The 15,599-nt window shown below is 34.6% G+C and overlaps 2 protein-coding genes across 2 annotated transcripts; one reads left to right on the plus strand and one right to left on the minus strand.

The window, feature by feature from the left end:
* LOC133292438 (auxilin-related protein 2-like) lies at positions 1–9,049 on the plus strand. The gene is made up of 8 exons (XM_061490843.1): positions 1–757; positions 3,237–4,884; positions 5,241–5,364; positions 5,483–5,583; positions 5,788–5,853; positions 6,019–6,108; positions 6,712–6,888; positions 8,297–9,049. The coding sequence occupies exons 1-8, from the start codon at positions 177–179 to the stop codon at positions 8,333–8,335; spliced, it is 2,826 nt and encodes a 941-aa protein (XP_061346827.1). The 5' UTR covers positions 1–176; the 3' UTR covers positions 8,336–9,049.
* Positions 9,050–10,974: 1,925 nt separating this feature from the next.
* LOC133292419 (amino acid permease 4-like) lies at positions 10,975–15,599 on the minus strand. The gene is made up of 6 exons (XM_061490819.1): positions 15,298–15,599; positions 14,098–14,331; positions 12,892–12,985; positions 12,341–12,555; positions 12,092–12,234; positions 10,975–11,760 (listed from the first exon to the last, which is right to left on the minus strand). Exons 1-6 carry the CDS (start codon positions 15,431–15,433, stop codon positions 11,116–11,118), a joined length of 1,467 nt encoding a protein of 488 aa, XP_061346803.1. The 5' UTR covers positions 15,434–15,599; the 3' UTR covers positions 10,975–11,115.

Here is a 15,599-nt window from a genome sequence, read left to right on the forward strand (position 1 = left end):
TCAAAGGCCCCATAACCTGCAACCAGGTGAGACAGATTCTCTCAAAGACCTCACCGCATGCCTTATCCACCCTCACACACCAGATCCCTACTCCTTCTTCTTCTTTCAATTTTCCCTCTTTTCACTTCTCAATTCTCCAAATCTCTACCCAAATTCATCGCAATCGCCACCCAGCCATGAACGATTTCGATGGCCTCCTGGCTTCCGATTTTGGCTTCAAACCACAGGGAAAATCGGCTCCAATGGCTCCTCCACCCAAGGGATCTTCCAATCTCAAATTCGATTTCGGATCGCGATCCAATTCCCTCCATGCGGATTCCATATTCGGATCCTCCGGTACCCGCAAGAACCACGATGCCGACGGTTTCGGGGATCTGTTCGCCGGCGGCGGATCCGAACGTCGCGGAGCTGATGCGCCGTTCAATTTGGATTCCGCGTATAGCAGGGCCGACGGTGATTTCGGTTCCAGGTCCGCAAATTCGCCGCCGCCGGTGTACGACAAACCGGTATACGACGACGACATTTTCGACGGCGTTCCTGGCTTGAAGAGCACGACCGCTAAGGTTAAATACAATGATGTCTTTGCGTCGTCGGCGACTCCGGAAGGTGGTGTTGGCGCATTTGATGATCTTCTTGGTGGGTTTGGTAGGCAATCGAAGAGTTCGGGTGGGAAGAGATCGGAGAAGGATAATAAAGGTGTTCCTGATTTTGATGATTTACTAGCTGGATTCCGAAGCAGTAAGCCATCTGGTGACAGGTATATATGTTAACATTGGGGTTTTTTTTTGGTAACTGGGGATTCTTTTGCATTTGTCAGCATTGTTCAGTAGTGGCATTCATGTCTTTACTCAATGCGCAAGTATATGTATGCTTTTATAGCTCTTTACCATTTAGGGCAGCCATTTTGGGTCAGAGAGACCTGAGATTTCGTTATCTGTGGGAAAACCTATTCAAGTTTTTATGCTGGAAAGGTCAGTGAGAAATGATAAAAGTAACTATATTAAATTCGCAGGGGGGAAATCCAGACAGGCTACAATGAGTTTAAAATTCTGCACTCTTTACATTCACAGATATGTTTGGATGTAACATACCCTAAATTACATGTTGATTGGAAGGGAAAAAAGCTTTTTACAAATATTGATTAGTAATGAGCTCCTTTAGAGAGTCAGGTGATTTTCGAATAATCAATGGTAAAATAATTGTGTTTGAATTTAAGATAAAACAAATAATTGACAATAATCTTCCTGAAATTTAAGTTGTCTATGTATCTATACTAGATCGTCTAAGGACGTTAACGCAATTTCTCCCTGGAGACCATCGACACATTCTAATACTTTGTTCCCTTGAATGTAAATGTCGGCCACTGCTATTTACCAAACATGTTGGAAAGTATTATTTGTCAGCTGGGATCAGAAATCCCAGATTTAATTCACCCAAATCATCAAAAGAACATATGGTTCTTGTTTGAGTTTTGAACCTTTTTGCCCTTTAAGGTTGACCTTAGCTGTTTGGAACTTGGAGGGAACTATTCTGGAATATGCCTATAGGGCTGACTTGGAGGTCGTGGTGGTGGTCTTTTCACTGTTTTGGCAAGGGGCTATGCTCTACTATGTATTTAATGTATCAATGTATTGCAAACTGTTTGTCTGGGAGTGAAGATTCTAGTTTTTTTTTTCTTGGAGCTCACTACTGTATATCATGGATGTTTCAAACACATTGGATTTCTGCATTTTGTAATTACAGTCTTAAGTTATTGTTCATGTGATATCAGTGTTTTGTGTAATCTATCTGGTAGATATTTAAGTGGGTATAGCACAGCTTGAAAGTAAGGTTCAATAACTTTAGTTATACTTTTCTTCACTATTATTTGGATTTGATGTTGTAGAAGGAAAGAAGGAAGGTATAGCGATGATCCATTCCTGTGATAGTCTTTGGCCCTGTAGAATTGGACTGAAAGAGCGGAAAAAGGATAAGTTTTAATTTGAATTTGTGAACCCGTGATTGTACTTGCTTAACATTAATGGAAGAAGTGTATTTATAACCATTTTTTATTCATTTTTTGTTCTAAGGTAAAACTAAAAAAAAGGTGGAAATGAGATGTGTGGATATTAAGGTGGATGTGTAGTCATACAAAGACGTATAAGATAAGAAATAAAGATATTCAATGAAAAGTTGGAGAAATAGTGGTGACATTGAAAAGATGTGAGAGCATAGATTAACATGGTTTTAGATGCTTCGACAAGAATAGAAGTTTTTTTATCAAGAGCATGTCATAAAGAAATGAAGAGGTCGGCCGAAACTTTCTTGCGGCAAAGTATTGAAACAAGACTTAATGGAGTGAGAAATATATATGTTTGCGGTTTGTCTTAGGAAGGAATGAAGGAAAGTTATTAGCATTGTTTTTTTTTTTTATTGGAATATGTGCTATTAACTCTTCCTTCTTCTTATTCTTGCTCTGAAAAAATATAAAAAATTAATTTTGATTTTTGATTCTTTTGCTATGCTTTTATTTATTATACATATATGTATTATTTTTCTTATTTATTATTATTTTTTTCTTAATTTGTTCTTATTTCATATTGGTTTATGGACTGCCGACCCCAACTAATTTGGGATAAATGTGACATTGTTGTTGTAAAAAATGCATATCAACTAAATGTCCCCTGTTGATCGTTGGTGTTCCCTTTCCTTTTAACTCCAAACAATCTCTTTAGTTTGTATGCTGGAACTTGCATAATTTTGTTCTGTCGAGGACAAATTTCTATCTGTTTTTTATTTCTGGTTTGTTGTTTAGATGCATAATACATCCATGCTAGAAACATAGATGGTAATTTAATTTTAATATTAAAAAGGCATATGCAACTTGGAACAAAGACTTCCCACTTCTTTCTCCCTTTTCTATTTTATTTTGTGAATGAAAAATATGTTTTTAAATAGCTGCAGTGTAGATGAATGCGAGTAAAATGGATAACACAAATAGGAATACTTTTAAAAGGAGAATGTGTTAAATTAAAAGCTCTTTAGTCCTTTTTGTGAAATACAGCCTACATCAATTTCAAAATGTTTTCTGTGAAAATTTTGTCTTAACATTTACTGTGAATCTCTAACTCTTTAGAGTTATTTTGTGAGATAAGTAGAATGAATTATCTTTGATGACTGATTGAGGGATGTTGTTTATTATGTCATTGATTGATGTATCATAATTCATAATCATTTTTACATATTGTTATTAACAGGCACGCCCCTGATATCGGTTTGTCCTCAGGACCAACTGCCAATGTATCTAGAACAACCTCCACTGCAGCTGAAGACCCTTTCAAAGTATTTGAATCAGCTTCAGTCCCAATGGATTCGCCCACAGGCCACTTTACGGACCCATTGGAAGAAATTAGTAAATTTAGTAGTTCTAGAAGAACCAAAAATGATAGTTTTTCAACTTCAAATGGAAGAGTTCATGAAGATATTGATCCCTTTGATGGGCTCGGAAAATCTGTACCAGCATTCTCATCAGAGAGAAGTAGTAGGAAGGGTAGTAGTTCTCCAAGGTTGAATACAAGGACTAGCTGGGCTAGAGATAAAGAACCAGTTGAGAAGTTGTCTGGGAGGAGTCCTGAGAGGCACTCACAAAACAAGATTCCTGTTGAAAATGATCGGGAGTTTCCGCAGGCCCCATTTTATGTTCCCACATATTCATCTGATTCTAATAAGTCAATGGGCCAAAGGTCTACTTCCCCTCCATTTGATAATGTTGGTTTTAGACAAACCAATATTCAGGTAGATATGTCTCCAAAATATGAAGAAAACTTCGAATCAAATGACGATGTATGGCTGACGGTATCAGAGATTCCTCTCTTTACACAACCAACTATTGCTCCACCACCTTCAAGACCCCCTCCTCCACGGCCAGTACATATTCCCAAATCAGGAACTGGTTCAGCTGCTTCTATCAATACTAGAAAGAATGCTAATGAATATTCTTCTTTCCCAAGTTCCACTCGATTCTCTCATGTTCCCAAGTCTGCTCCAGCTGCAGCAAGGGTATCCCCTGCATCTCAATTTGATGAACTTGATGATTTTGCCATGGGCAGAAATCATGGTAATGATGATGAGAGTAAAAATGGTCTTCCTAATGAAGAATTAGAGATGAACTCAGCTGCTGCAGCTATGAAGGAGGCAATGGTTAGAGCTGAAGCTAAATTTCGGCATGCAAAGGAATTTAGGGAGAGAGAGTATGCAAAGTCTGCTAGAAGCAAAGAACCTGTGCAATTGGAAAAAGATGAGAGAGCTATGCTAGAGGAGAGAGAAAAACAGGAAAGGTTAGACCGTGAGCGGCAGAAAAAGGAGAGGGAGGAAAAGGAGCAAAGAAGACTAATGAGAGAAAGGGAAGAGAAGGAAAGAGAACAACAACGATTGGAGAGGGAAAAGGCAAGACAAGCTGTAGAAAGAGCTACTAGAGAAGCACGTGAAAGAGCAGCTGTTGAAGCACGCCAAAGAGCTGAAAGGGCTGCTGTTGACAAAGCTAATACTGAAGCTCGAGAGCGTGCTGAAAGGGCTGCAGTGCAAAGGGCACAAGCTGAAGCCCGAGAAAGGGCTGCTGCAGGGGCAAAGGAAAGAGCTGAAAAGGTTGCTGCAGAGGCAAAGGAGAGGGAAACACGGGAAAGAGCTACAGCTGCAACGGCTGAAACTGAAGCACGAGTTAAAGCAGAACGTGCTGCTGTAGAAAGGGCTGCTGCTGAGGCCCGAGAAAGGGCTGCAGCTGCTGCAAGGATGAATCAACAAAATGCAAGAATGAATCAACAAAAGAATGAAAATGATCTTGAATCCTTCTTTGGCATGGGTGCACAAGCCAGTAGTGCTTCAAGGCCTCCTAGGGCTAACTCTTCAGTGAGAACCTTTTTTTTCTTTCTTTCAATTCTATAGTTCTATATCGACATATAATGGTTGAAACTTGGCTTTGGCATTTGGTGTCTTCCTATCCTGCAAAATTAATTTTTAAAAGCAGGAAGTTATAGTTAGTGGGTAGTTATTTTATTCTTTCCTTTTTTATTCTAAATAAAAGTGAAATTTGTTATAAAAAAATGACAACTGTATATTTATGGTAGGTATTTAAAAATTTAAAATTGTGTATTATTTAAATAAAATTAAAACAAAAATAAAAAGGAAGATTAACATGCGTGTTAACACTAGTATGATTCTATTTGAAATTTGGTAATTAAATTTCTGAACCTGTATGTTTTCAGGACTCTGTATTTGAAACCCAATTTCAGTCAGATGTAACAAGGAAATCTACAGGTACATCTTCAAGTATGAAGAAAGCTTCATCATCCACTAATATTGTTGATGATCTTTCCTCAATCTTTGGAGGTAGGTTTCAATTTTCAATATATTGATTATTGAAACAATAGTAGTGTACAACTTTGTGTTTGTGTCATTGTCATTGCTTACTTGGCTCTTTTTATCCCTTCTCTTGTATGGTTTGAAGCTGCTGCTCCATCTTCTGGAGCGTTTCAGGAAGTTGAAGGGGAAAGTGAAGAAAGGCGAAGAGCCAGGTTGGAACGCCACCAGAGGTCTCAAGAGCGTGTGGTATGCGTTATTGCGTTACTGTATTTGTCTCCTTATTTTGATTTCTTCATTGTTTATTAATAGTTCATACAAAGAATAGGTGAAGAATGCACTGTTTTTGAACCAACTTGACATTGGATCTATGTGGAGGTGTCAAGTGTCCATTCATACAAAATCGTTATTGACTTATTTGTCTATGTTATGACCATTAACATTTTATACTAGGCAAAAGCATTGGCTGAGAAGAATCAGCGGGACTTACAAACACAAAGAGATCAAGCTGAGAGACACGTAAGTAGTTTCTTTTGCTTTTTTTCTTTTTATTTGCACCTGAGGGGTTTTCTGTTCATATACTTACATCACTGCATAGCCAAAAATTGTTTTGCAAAAGCCACTAAATTTATTGTAATCTAATGTTGATTTTGTTATCTAATATTATCTGTGCATTGTTTTCAGAGGGTTGCTGAAACACTGGATTCTGAAATTAAGCGGTGGGCTGCAGGGAAAGAGGGGAACTTACGAGCTTTGCTCTCCACCTTACAATATGTAAGCACTTAGTGTACGCACTCTGAATACTGTCTTAATGTTTTATATTCCAGATCCATATTATGCCCCATGAGTATGTGGGGCATAAATTATCTCTTTAAATTCTTCTTTTGAAATTCTTGGGTCCAAAATCTGATATATAGCATGGAGGAAATGTGTTTTTGGATATATTTTCTCTTGTATCTTGTCTGATGATCAAGCTACCACCCTAGGGTTAGAAGTGAATACATGTGCTGATTGTATAGGTTTTAGTTGCTCTGCTCATTAAAGGTGCAACCACTATATCTATTTCCTGTAATGGATACTATCCATAGTAGCAATTTCTGATGAGATGTTAGCTAGTAGAAGACATCCTTAGGAAACAAATTTGATTTTGAAAGATTGTTATGATGTGCTCATATTTCAATTACAGTCCATCCAGAGGAGAGAAGATTCAAAGCAACTTGTTTCCATAGTTTTTATACGCTCTGAAAAGTTCATGCATTTGAATTTTGAAGCAGCTAAAATGCTCCCTTAATTTATGGTGTTTTTAAGGTGTTGGTATTTGTTACAGAATTTGTGTCAATTATATATTAACTTGTTTCCTTAACGAATGATGATCAGGTGTTGTGGCCTGAATGTGGTTGGCAGCCTGTTTCTTTGACTGATTTGATTACAGCGGCCGCTGTTAAAAAAGCCTATAGGAAAGCTACATTGTGTATTCATCCTGATAAAGTGCAGCAGAAAGGTGCCACTCTTCAGCAGAAATATATTGCAGAGAAAGTTTTTGATCTACTCAAGGTATTTCTGCGATTAAACTTGACTTCTATATGCTCACTAATCAGTGCTGTATAAAGAAAGATGAAATTATTTATAGTGGCCAGTGGCAATTAATGGGTTTCTGAATGTAGATTATGTTATGTTACTTTTATTCTTAGCAGTTTTAAAAGTGGGTTTTTACATAGCATTTTGTTGTCAAATTCTGTGTATGTAAGACAGGATTTCCAATAGCTATAATTGTATCACAAACGAGTAATAGCTGGATGGACTCTTCTGAGTTCTATCATGTGCTGCCTTTGCGATTATTAGTTTCTTTGTTGTTTGTTCTCATCTTGATTGTTGGATTTTAGGGTATTCATCCTCTGTCTGTGATGGTTTACTCGATTCCTCATCTCTATCAATCTTTTTTCAGCTTAGAATCTTAGTTGTTTTTGAGTTCTCTTGAGTTAGTTTTAATATGTTGTTGAAATGGGTATATGGTGAGAAATAAGATTGTGGATTTATCCTGAAGCATTGGCCTAGTCTGTTGATCTTGTATCTTGGAGCTTTATATGTTATTATTTTCTTAAAAATGTTAAATTGAACCAAACTTTCCGGCTTTTCCCTTTCCTTTTCTTCATTTGCTTTGGAGTTGTTATAAGGCATTCAACTACAAATAGATAAAGTGATAAAAGTAAATTTTATTAAATGAACTAAAGATAACTCACTGAGTTTTCTGTTTTAGTCCACAACGTATAACGTCTGTCTCTTAGTAGTTGTATATGATGTCCTGATTTAACAACCCAACAGATGAACAATGATTTAAAATTTTGGTGGAATTGTGTTAACAGTAAACCTTTCTGTTTGTGCACTAAACCAACAAGAATTTAATTTGATATCATTTATCAAAGTTGAGTCCCACCATGCAGAATTTATCAAGTTACTGCATCTGCATTTCCCGCTGGTCCAATATACAAACTGAGTGACTAGATAGCTTTGAAGCAACTAGATGACTAGTTACTTCCGATTAACTATACTATAGGAAAGTTAGTAAACATTAAGGTGGTTCCATCTTATACTCTCCAAAGTCAGGAAAAGAAAAATAGACATATTAGATGGAAATCAGGTTTCATTCCTTTTCATCCTATTTTAAACCATCCAATCAATGACAACTTATGTGATTTCATTTCATCCCTTTTCCATCAATCAATCATAGGTTCAAGCATGGTTTGATCTCATGAGATCTCTAACATATAAATCATTTGCCAAAAAAGTGGGAGTTGCATTTTGTTGTCAGCTATTCGCAATGTCATTACCTTAATATTTTTTCTTATGTATAAGTTAAAAAAATGGCTTGACATGACTCAAGACTATAGTATACTATATTGCTAAGTCCATAATACAATGCCTTCGTTTTTGCCTTACAGTTTGATAATTTATATGATAACAGGAATCCTGGAATAAATTCAATTCTGAGGAGCTTTTCTAATTTTTGATGAATTTATCTACTTCAAGGCAGTTTGTTCAACGATTCTGTTCATAGTGGACTTCAGTCCTGTTTCAGCTGCCTCCGATTGCATATTTGTTTTGATTGAAGTTAAAACGCATTGAAGGTGAAATATTGCTTCCTTGTCTGGCTTCTCTTGGGTGTAATTGATGTTCTTCCAGGGGGTGCTGGGTTTTTGCAGATGTGTTTATTAATGTAGCATGTTTTGTTGATGTAAATGCCCATCTATCAATTTTATTATTCATTATCCCTTTTTATTGAGGGCCCACGAGCTTTTTATTTTTAAGGGAGAGACCCACCTGGAAGCGGGGGTGGGTCCTGTGAAGCCTCTTTTTTACCTGTGATATAGTTCAATCTCTTGAAATATATACCAGTTTGTGGATGGACAGTAAAAGCTGAGATTTATACATGGATCTTCGCACAACAACTTCATTTTATGCATTTAAAATTGTTGGGAATCAACGGGGTTTCGTTGAGCTTGTTCATCTATTTTTGTACGATGCTGGGAACGCAGTCGTGAGTCCAGATACTACTGGTGATTTTTTTTTTTATTTTTTTTTAAGTAGAGTTAACGTATACCAGAAGGGTCAGGCAAACACTCAACCTCTTTACATGAAATACTTTTGTATATTTTTCATTTGTCCAGGATAAGTTCTGTATAGTTAACTATATCCTTTGTACATATGGTGGTAGCGTAGTTGGTAATAAGATAGCTGAGTAAGTGGAAAGGAAAAGATCTCAGTTTAGTTTTTACATGCCATCTTTGGGAATGATTTAAATTTTAAATCTTCATTCTTGATTCGTTTTGTATTCCGGATTAATTTCATAGGCAGCTTAAAAAGTCAAAATTTGTGAGAATATAGGGGAGAGTTAACTTGTCTCAACAAGATAATTAGGATTGAATTAATTCAAAAAAAAAAAAAAACACCTACTTCTTTTTGTACATAATTCTTGTCGAGCGCATAAAGCTCCATGTTACTTTGTAAAATGTTAGCCAAAGCTCTGATATCTATTTAAATAAAATTAATGTAAAGTTTAAACTTGATTTGTGTAGGGATATGAAACTTATATAAACTTGACTTGTTTATTTTTGTTACATTCATTTTCAAATATATTTTAAATTTATTAATGTAATATTTAGTATTTTTTGTGTATAGATATCAATCCTAATTATCTTTTTTAGACGAGTAGATTTCTCCGGCTATTTTCGTAAGCTTTAATTCTTTGATGCGACTGTGACAATAGTGTGGAATGAGTTGAGGATTAAAGTTTTATATATTTTCTCAAGATGGTATTGATGGGGATTGAACCTTCTTTACTTAGCTTTATTGCACCAACTCAACTTCTACATCACCATTCTGCCCAACTAAACTACTCTACTTAACACTAGGTCGAATACGAGTAGATCGCTTAGCCACACTTCATAATTGGAAAAACAAACACTGGAAATACATGCCACTCAGTCAAAGAAAGACGATAGAAAGAAATTCCTTTCTCTTTTAAGCTTCGGTTTTCGCCAGTAAAAAATACACATTCATGTGATGTTTTTTTATGGTACATTTAGTGTATATCTTTGTACAAAAGAGAAAACATAAATAGACAGTGAAAATTTCTGAGCATAAAAACTAGGTCAGTAATATATAAAAAATAAAATTATAAAAGTTAAAATTATAATTTACTAACTAACAGTAATATATATTACTATTTATATTTATTTTGTTGAAAATAATGTTTTGACATTGAATATATATATATATATATATATATATATATATATATATATATATATATATATATATATGTGAGAGTTATTTATGAGTTTTTAACATTGAGTTATAAAATTAGAATTTGACTGATTTATATAATTAAATTTGAATTTATTTGTTAGTAAAATAATTAAGTTTTATCGAATATTTAATGGGTCTAATACTTTTTACACGTTTTTACATGTAATTACATAATTTCATCAATCTCTTTTTACATGCAATCCAACAACTGAACGCTATAATATAAAGCTAATCGCCTAGCACATTTTTCTGGTTTATATCAATTTCGTGGAGCCAAATTAAATATTTGGAAAAGCATAATGTAATTTAGAGGAATAAAAAATCTTACATTTTATATTAAGATTTTAAAACATTACGGAAACTAGAATTCCACTAGCTCCCGCTGAATTCGTTCATATAAGCATAGATAGATAGATTGTTGTAGGTTATGTCATATATCATGTTTAAACAGGATACTTGAAGGACTTTGGCGATGAGGATGACTCATTTGTACTAACAAACCGACTACCAAACAGTGACTCATTGCCTTGTTGAAGTACTTTTTCAAGCAGTTTCCACTTTCCCATATCATCTGTTGAGTTATTTACCTTGCTTTTTTTATATATATATGTTCCATTCTTGTAAATGATGTATTTTCCTGTTGTTCTATGTGATGGTTGTAGATGTAGTGCAGCCATTTTTGGAGTGTGGACTCCGGTAAATATGAAATCTCTTATCAGAAACAAGTTGATGTTGAAACTTGAAATTGTGATGGAGTATTTTAAATAATCTCAATTATCAACATGCCTAATGAGGATGGCAGATATTGGTTATATATTTGGATACATTCAAATAAATGGTTTAAGGAAACTATTTCTTTGATTTTTCAAACAAGGATTGGCTTATAGTAATCCAATTGATCTACAAGATAATGTTACACAAAAATGAAAACCATACTGTAGTTTCTTAAATCCGCAAGGAGGCAACAGATGAAGCTTAATAGTCTGAGTGGAATGGTTTGTATTTCTTTAGGTCAAGCAAGACACCTGCCACTGAGCCAACAGCAGCAACAACTGATATTATGAGGCAGGCCAAACTAAATATTTGGAGGCTAATCCATCTGTTACTCCATTTTGGGATCTTCTTCTGTGAGATATACATCTCCACTGGAAAGAAAACAGTTAAAGGCCAAAATCCCAATGCCCCAATCACTCCCACAATGTCATTAAAGAATGGAAGCAACATTGATATGACAGTGGTTAGTATAACAAACACTGTCCTCCATACTAATCTAAACAAGTTTAGTTTGTAAGGGGGAAGACCAGGAATTGGAATTTTGAACTCCCTGTCAATGTTTGGCCATCTTTGTGCTGCCCTTTTCTCCACATAGGCAAAGATGGGTTGGGAAAACACTTGGTATGCTCCCACAAGGTGAACTACTATAGCAGCATTTGCAATGTCTATAAGCCAATATGGGTTATAGAAACCAAAACCAGTGAGCAGATTCCCAGGTGCTGCATCTCCAAAAGCAGCATAGCCCATGCAGCCACAGAGCATATAAAATGTTGTGGTCACTGCAATACTTATCTTTGTTGCTTTCTTCATTGTTTTTGCTTCAGATGGTGGAGACTTTACGGTGTCCTGTAGTCAGAATATTAGATATATTAGCTTAGGTGATATGATATATAAACCATCTTCTTTTTTTACAATGAGTTAGCTTTTTTCTGTAGTTACTGCAGATAAGCAACTAAGTCCGATACGACGTCGTTTTGGGACGGAAATTAAGGTGTTTTTGTGATCTTAATTTATTTCAGAGTTATTATAGTCTTTATAACTATAATTTTCTAATTTTCCAATCCCAAAACGACGTCTTTTGAAAGTAAATGTAGATAACTTATCTGCATTAACTGCAGAAGTAGTTTCTGTTTTACAATTTAGCTCTTAGTTTTTTTGAAGAGGAAGGAAGGTGAACCTGAATTTCAATGAGAACCACAGCATATGAATAAGCAAAGGCTATGTCACCAAGAGCTTGGGAAGTCCTCCATATCTTTTGTGTCTGTGACACAGTCCCCCCAATGCTGATTCCTGTGAGGCTACCCTTGAAAGTACCCGTTTCTGTTCATGAACCAACCAAAATATCAGCCTATATAACTAACTAACTAAATAGAAGAAAAGTCCTATGAAGCAAAATTATAAGCAGAGCATATATCTTAAGTATAACCTGCAACTTTGGCAATTCCAAGAGCAAGACCAATAAAGGAATAGGTGAAAGACATGACCGCAGCAACTGATGAGAGCCACCATATTTGATCAAAATCTGGAATTTGAGAAAGGAAAATTTCTGTTGCGCCAAAAATTATCATATATAGATTGCTTGACATGTGACATGGGTTTTTGCCCCCGGATTTATGGAAACAGTTAGACCTTTTGATTGCCCTGTCAACCAAAATAAATGAAATTAAAACATATCCCATTAATGAAATCAAAATACATATATGACCCCATTCCTATATGTTCAAAGAAATTAAATATGGTGATGGGACAATGAACTATCATGCCATGTGTTTATTTACCGCAATATGTGGCATATTACTAAAAGGAAAATTCTTATCACACTTCTCTTTTTGTCTCACATATCCCTTAGGTAGCAAAATCATAAGTGTGTGGCGAATAAGATAAGTACAGTTATGATCATATAATTAACATTATGTAAATGTGAAATAATGTGTGTGTGAGTAGCATTCTTGAAATTAAGTGTAAATCTAAACTCACGTCATGCTTATAGAGGCCGCGATTGTGTATCCTATTACTATTCCAAACAGATTCAGGTACTGGAATATCCCACACATCGCAACATTGACTCCACCTGCAAAATACATTATAGTGCATGTTATGATTCCTACAAGTATTCAGGGGAAGATCTTCGCATGGCTACTCAATTTTATTTTATTTTTTCAGTTATTTTTACAAGTGAATTGTTTAATTGAGAAAAAAAAAAACACTCTTCACACGTATTGTTTATAAATCATATGAGGCAGCTTATATTTACAAATTTTTACAAACTACACTAAGTACGACCGGTCATACTTTAATCATGCAGTGTACGACTGGTCGTACTTAGTGTAATTTGCAAAAATAAATTGTAAACGGATCCTATCCAAAATCATATATATGAACTTCTATGTAAGTTTTTTTTCTTCTCATCAATTTTTTGATTCCTTGATTTGTGTTTATCTATTCTTAGGTTAAGTAATTATACATGCACGTCCCATTTTTTTTTAAGAAGTATCGTAGCCATTAAAAGTGCTTGACTAGGTCGAACTATTTACAAAGTTAAAATCAATCAATATTGTAGCACATAATTAGATGATAGTATTTTAAAAAAATTACATTGATGATGAATAAAAATTAAATCCTATTTTTTAAGAAAAATAATAATTTTCTTTTAACATGAACATAAAATTAATGTCATATTAAATTTAAGATAACTAGTTGAATCTAGACAAAATTAATACACCCTCTCGATCTGGTGAGCATGAGTTGAATTCCCTCTGACTAGTCATCATCTATGCTCATATTAATTGTGTAGCATTATAATCTTCGCATTAGCGGAAATTTCTTTGGTGCTACGGATATGCACCATAGATTCGGTGCATCTTCCACTCATATTGTGACACGTGTTTTATTTTTGTCAAATCAATAATAAATAATTTATTTTAAAATTAGGAAAGAGAGTGATTTGATATAAAGTAAGACACGTATCACAATATAAGTGAAAGATGCGTCGAATTTTCCGTAGTACCAAAAATATTCTCTCCATTAGCATTGAAGTAACCTTCACTTACTATTGTTTTACTAGTAAATTCTCTCTCTCTTTTTTTTACTTTTTTTTTTGGTAACAGTAAATTCTCTTTTCACATATTATTTAGGTTCAACAACATAATTATTGTTAAAAAAAAAAGGTGAAAGCATTGTTACCAAGAATGGAGCGAACTGCGTCCATATAAGTATAATTTCTGGTGCCAGAATTGGGGTCGCCAGCACGGTAACAATCAGCCAGAAGAGCTGAAGTATATAAAGTAACGAAAGAGAATAACAACATGACAGCAGGACCAGCAACCCAACCTAGTTGAGCTATGGCCCATGCTAAAGACAGCACCCCAGATCCTATTACAGCTGTTATGATGTGCGAACTTGCAGTCCAAACGCTTCCTGTCTCATTTCATTATATTTCATCAGTTTAATTATTTTGATAAATTATTTATCAATTTAACGTGAGTAAAGCACATATAGAGATTATGTGCATTTAAGTCCCAATGCGAGACATGCATCCTGTCATGCTTTTAAGTGGCCCACTTATTTCATGCATTTTACATAGTGCCACAAACATATTTTGACTTTTGTACAAGGGTAAACTTTTTTTTACGCAGGAGGAATATGAATTTTTTTGTGTGCACTGACGTAGTAAATCGTGCCTCACTTTTTTCTTATTTTATTTTTATAAAATGATGGGACCCATTGTTTCTTTGTATCAGAAGGAAACTTGACATTTTTTCTGCAAAAAGAGAGAAGCAAATCCCTTTGTACAAATGGGATAATGCTCAACTTAAATGTGCATATGTTTTATAAGCATTTCACATTAAATTAATAAATAATTTGTTAAAAAAATTAAACTGATAATATGAATTGGATTCTATATCAAAAGAGTCAAAAAGCCATGGAACAAAGTATATATATATATATATATATATATATATATATATATATATATATATAAAAGGATATGATATTATGCTTAATTACCTTTTTTATACCTATTCTACATATTCATTTCTAATATCAATATATCAGAATCTCAAAAAAGAAGAGAAATAGTGAATATTAGTTGATATTCTGATCTAACAGTATTGAAAATGAATAAGTAGAGTAAGTATAAAAAAGGTAGGCATGATATATATATATAAAATATAAGGAGCGTTATATTTACAAAAATTTTATTTATAAACTCTTACAAACTACACTATGTATTTCCGTAAGTACACTAGGTTATACTGTGTACTTCCAGAAATATATAGTATAATTTGCAAAAATTTATAAAAAAAATTTATAAACGGATCATTCTCTGCATAATATTATGTAATGTTTGTAAAGGGAAACCATCTTGAATGAATTGTGTACCAGTTCGTTTGAGACGGCCATCATCATCATAGCACTTGGAGGTACTCTGTGAGTGTGAAGGCACATCCTCTTTGGAGCCTTCGATGACAAAAACTTGATGGTTGTTAAGGCTTTTTGTGGTTGTGTTTTGAGGCATCTTTGGTGAAATGAAACAGATACAAAAGCAGAGCAAGTACGCGTGAGACTGTTGATAATAGAGTCTTGGCTTATATATACCACAAAAGAACTCTTTCACAAATCATACACAAGCTATAAAACACAAAACACACGATATATATAGAGAGAGAGAGAGCTTGGTACAA

This window comes from Gastrolobium bilobum, unplaced genomic scaffold (genome assembly GCF_033153095.1).
Source record: "Gastrolobium bilobum isolate Gb01-03AN ecotype WA unplaced genomic scaffold, APGP_CSIRO_Gbil_v1 utg8085, whole genome shotgun sequence".
Lineage (NCBI taxonomy): Eukaryota > Viridiplantae > Streptophyta > Magnoliopsida > Fabales > Fabaceae > Gastrolobium > Gastrolobium bilobum.